This window comes from Acanthisitta chloris, unplaced genomic scaffold (assembly GCF_000695815.1).
Source record: "Acanthisitta chloris isolate BGI_N310 unplaced genomic scaffold, ASM69581v1 scaffold4826, whole genome shotgun sequence".
Taxonomy (NCBI): Eukaryota; Metazoa; Chordata; class Aves; order Passeriformes; family Acanthisittidae; genus Acanthisitta; species Acanthisitta chloris.
The window spans coordinates 63,896-68,839 of record NW_008679630.1 but is presented as its reverse complement, the minus strand read 5'-3'; the positions used below and the strand labels follow the sequence as shown (position 1 = coordinate 68,839).

General features: G+C 54.8%; 1 protein-coding gene across 1 annotated transcript in view; it reads right to left on the bottom strand.

Moving 5' to 3' along the window:
- Positions 1 to 90: 90 nt before the first annotated feature.
- ANKRD11 (ankyrin repeat domain 11) overlaps positions 91 to 4,944 on the bottom strand; it is a 33,376-nt gene continuing 28,522 nt past the window's right edge. The window contains 5 exon segments of the mRNA XM_009077379.1: positions 91 to 416; positions 1,352 to 1,444; positions 2,543 to 2,686; positions 2,775 to 2,873; positions 4,359 to 4,944. The exon segment at positions 4,359 to 4,944 is cut by the window's right edge and continues 29 nt beyond it. Coding sequence (XP_009075627.1) covers positions 231 to 416; positions 1,352 to 1,444; positions 2,543 to 2,686; positions 2,775 to 2,873; positions 4,359 to 4,944 — 1,108 coding nt within the window. The 3' untranslated portion in view covers positions 91 to 230.

The following is a 4,944-nucleotide window of genomic DNA, read 5'->3' as shown; positions in this document are numbered from 1 at the left end:
GTGTCCTGGCACGCTGCCCGTGGAGCTGCCTCAGTCCGGAAGCGAGGGACACGTCGTGAAGAAAGTGCAATTATTTTCCTTATTGTTTTGTTTTCTGCCGATAGCTGCTTCCTCCTCCTCTGACCAGGGATTCATCAGCAAGCGGTAAGGGTGAATGTGAGCTCGACCACCCGACCTCGGAGCGCTCCCGTCCTTGCCAGTGTTCAGTGATGCCTCCTGGTTGGGAACTGTCATGCCGGCAAGAGCACAAAGTCATCGTTCACGTCCACCATTGGCACATAGAACGAGGGCACCTCGTTCACGCACAGCGATTTGTGCCCCGCGGGGTCCAGCTCCTGCACCTTCAGCTGCCACTCCATCCTCTGCACCGCGTTCAGGGCAGCTGCTTCGTGTTGCTGTCGCATAAGCAGGCATGTCTGGAGTGGGGAAAGAACAAAAGGAGATGAGGGGTGAGTGGGAGAGGGTCCTGCTGTGAGTGGGAGAGAGACCTGCTGTGAGTGGGAGAGGGAAGGAGAGGGTCCTGCTGTGAGTGGCAGAAGGAAGGAGAGTCCTGCTGTGAGTGGGAGAGTCCTGCTGTGAGTGGGAGAGTCCTACTGTGAGTGGGAGAGAGTCCTGCTGTGAGTGGGAGAGGGCAGGAGAGAGTCCTGCTGCCTGTCCCACCCAGCAAAGGCAGGGGACATGAAGCCATCACAGTGGGCATAGTATTAAACACAGCAAGGGATGCCACACATGGGACTTCTGGATTTGGGATGTGTGCTGAGCCCAGCTCCAGCAGGAGCTAGGGCAAACCCAAGAGTTTTGGGTTTAAAAGACTTTTAAGTACTCCAGAGCATTGACCCCACCAGCACAGTCCCCATCAGCCCCAACAGGGACCTGCTCTCTTCATGGGAGCTGCCAATCCCCTCCATGTCAGCAGCTGAAGCACAACCATCCCCACTCCCTCCTGTGCCAGTTTGGCTCTCGGAGCATTCTGGAATCACTGCCTGGGCTCTGCCACTCTGAAGCTTTGCACTCACTGCAGTGTGAGCTGCTGGTGAAGAGCAGCCCCTGAGGCTTCGACTGACCAGGAAAGCTCCAACCAGATGGCATGAGGAGGAATCCCAGCCAGGCAGACAACTCTGAGCTGAACCTGTGTCCCTTCCCCCTTTCTGGAATCAGCAAAAGCAACAACAGTCCCCAAATCTCTGCAGAGGCTCCCACTGCTCCAATGTGCCATGCATGGGAGTGTCCCTAACTGTGCAACACTGCCCAGATCACCTTGGGACACCCACTCTGTGCTGGGAACCACTAAGGCAGCTTCCAGGCTCCAGACACAGCCAGGACCCTCCTGGAGGGCTCCCACAGCTCTCACCTTCATCCGGTCGTACTTGTCATCCACGTCCTGTAGCCAGGAAATGAACTGCCGCGCGTTGAAACGGTCTCTGACCGATTTGTTTTCATCTCCCTGAGGGAAGGACAGCAAAAGGGAATTACATGGGGGATTATGTTTGCACTTGAAGCAGTTACAGCTCTCACAGGCCACATTCGAACCCCTCCTGGGGCACAGGCTCTTCAGAAACAAGGTGCCTGCAGGGAGGGAGGATGGAGCACGCTGCTTCCAGCTGCTACTGTGCCCTTTGCCAGGGATGGGAATGCACCCATGCCCGTGTGCACACACTCCCTGTTTTATCTTGCTTTGCAGGGAATCTATCCATGTCAACCCATCACAGCACCTGCACCTCTCTGTCTCCTTCAACTCATGCCAGGATCGTAACATCTCTGCTGTGGAAACACAGACACTTGGCTGGGAAATGCCAAGGGATAAACTGAAGTTCCTGGATCGATACGCAGGTCATGAATAAATCCCAGGATCCTGTCCCTGCCCAAGATTCCTCCTGCAATGCAGCAGTGCAATGCTCCTTCTCCCTTCTTTCCAGAGGAAAAGACATTCCAGAGTGTGGGAAAGGAAACCTTTCCCTTGTGTGAGATGATTCTGATCAAGAAGGTACCAAGACGGATACACATGAGTCATCTCTGCTTCCAACAGACAAGATGCTGCCTGTACCCCCTCATTCCTGGATCTATTTCTTTCCCCAGCACACAGGTGGGAACTGAGTCACATTAGGCAGCCTGGGCTTGTGCTGGGGAGGGCTCCTGCAGCACACCATGGAATCATGGAATGGTTTGGGTGGGAAAGGACCTTAAAGTTCATCTTGTTCCACCTCCTGCCATGGGCAGGGACACCTTCCACTAGCCCAGGTTGCTCCAAGCCCCATCCAACCTGGCCTGGAACACTTCCAGGGATGGGACAGCCACAGCTTCACTGGGCAACTTCTCTTCACCCTCACAGGGAAAAATTCCTTCCCAACACCCCATCTAACCCTGCCCTCTGGCAGTGGGAAGCCATGATGTCCTGCATCAGTGTGCCACAGGGGGTGACCTGAGCAGGGAGAGCATGAGGAACTCCTGCCTCCCTCCATCCATCCCTCCCTCAAAGCTCATCTCCCTCAGGGTCCTGCCCAGCCCCTGAGACAGTTCTCATCACAGAGACAGGCACACTGACCTGATTTTCTAGAGGCATGTTGTACACCTCGGAGTCCAGCAGCATGGTGCAGGCACTGAAGGGCACGGCCTGGTTGGCAATGGTCCTCGCTGCCCGGCAGTGCACCCTCAGGATCTCCTGCTCACAGGACACAATGAGCTTCTCCTGAGGAATAGCAGAGCAGTGTGTGACACCTCCATCTCCCCAACAGAGGAAATCTGGGACCTGTTTCCCAGCTGGAGTTCCACCTTACCCGCTCTATGCTGTGCTGGAGCCGCAGCTTCCCCCGCACTGCTTCCTGCTGCTTGAAGAGCTCCTTGAGTGGCTCAGCGAGCGACGGCGGCGGTGCGATCTGTGGGCACAGGGCAGTGAGGTTAGGCCAGGGACACTGCTGGGTGCACAGCCTGGGGCTGCCTGAACCCCCACACAGCCCAAACACACACTGGCCATGGGCTCAGGCAGGGACTGGAGCACCTCAATTATTAAGAAAGGCTCAGGGAGTTGGGGCTGTTCAGCCTCGAAAAGAGATGACTGAGAGGGACCTCATTAATGTATGTAAGTGTCTGAAGGGACAGTGCCAAGAGGATGGATCAGGCTCTGCTCAGTGGTGCAAACCAATAAAACGAGAGGCAACAGACAGAAACTGTTGCCCAGGAAGTTTCACCTGAACACGATGAAGAATTTCTTTCCTGTGCAATCACTGAGCACTGAACAGATTGTCCAGAGAGATCATGGATTCTCCCTCACTGTAGATACCCCAGAACCATCTGGACACAATTCTGAGCTCTGGGATGGCCTTGCTTGAGCAGGGAGGTGGGACTAGATGACCCACTGTGGTCCCTTCCAACCTGACCCACTCTGTGATACCCTATGCTGTATGCAGATTGCAGAGGAGAAGGTCTGCAAGGACAAGGTCCTGCCAGTGCTCAGACTTCAGTGAGGGTGAAAAAACACGGCAAAAAGTGCCAAGTGCTAGGAGAAGAGTTTGGCATGCAGAACCAGAGCCTGAACCCCTCCATGTGCTGGAGGGCAGGTTGTGAAGGGGCCTGAGCATGTCTGACTGTCAGAGAGACACTGCCAGGAGTAGCCTGATCTACCCTGAACCTTCCTGGGAAGTAAGGTGCTCCTCCAACACAACCTGAGCTGCAGACAGAGAATCAAGTTAGTCTAGAAAGGAGTAAGATGTGAGCACAGACTACAACCGCTGCAGTGCTGGGACTGACACCACCCTGCAACTTCTCACACAGAGACTACACTGCAACAGGAACACCCTCAGCCCTCAGTACTTCTCCCTGCTCTCAGCAAGGCACAGAGCCTGGCCTGGCCAGGCACATCCACCCTGCTCCTCCAGGCTGGATCCTGGATTTACTGCCTGCAGCACTGAGTTTATTGGTTCACTTGTATTAGCAAGGCTATTCATGCAGCACAGCAGTAAAATGCTGATCCCACTGCCAAGTCAAGTGTCAGAGCTCAGGAAAACAAAGGCAGGAGTTAAGAGCCATCTTTTTCTTCTGCTCCAGGTTCATTATCCCATTCTTACACTGCTGTAAAAGCAGTTTTACCTTCCAGCCTCAAATCCAGTGGATTCATACAAACTTGGCTCTAAAGTCTGACCAAATCTCAGGTCCCTCAGCACAGCCCAAGGTCTTCTCTGTCAAAATACAGCATCTCAGAAGCTGCATGGGAAATGCACACACTGATCCAGGCTCAGGTTGAAGCCATGGCTGGGGCATGTCAGCATGGCAAGGACACCCACGGGACACAGGGGACAAGCGGCTGTGTTTGCAGCAGTGAGGGAGGGGACAGTCCCTAATGCTCAAGAGAGAAAGTGACTCACCACTGGAATATGGAGCTTGCTTAGAGGTTTGCCATCCAACAGGTAGGAGCCTGTATAGGTGACATACTCCGCATAGCACTGCGGGGCTTGGGGAGTAATATAGCAGAGGATTTTCCGCTTCTCCTCGATCTTTTTCCTGATCTGGAGGTACTCAAAGTAGGGGTTGGACCTGTCACTGTGGTAAGGTTCGATGTCATCCAGTTTTATCGCATCAACGATAGCTGCCAGTGTTTGCTGGATCATCTCCCTCGTCTGCTGGGTGGACGTGTTGATCTGCTGCTGCAGCTGCTGGTTGGAGCGCTGGAAGCGGCGCTTCCGCGGGTGCTGAGCCTGGGAATCGTCCTCCTCCGTGATGCGTCCTTTGGCACGCGTGGCGGGCGCGGAGACGGGAGCAAATTCCTTCTCGGCCGCGGCAGCATTCTGCTTGTTTTGGTTGGCGAGCATCTGAGCCCGGTTCCTGGTGATCCGCTGAGGAATCTCTTCTATTTTGGGGGGTTTGGGAGCCTCTGCTACTGGTTTTTGTACTGGTTCAACGATTTCTGCCTGAGCATGGGCCGGAGGTGCGTCCGCCTGGGAGGATGGGGCC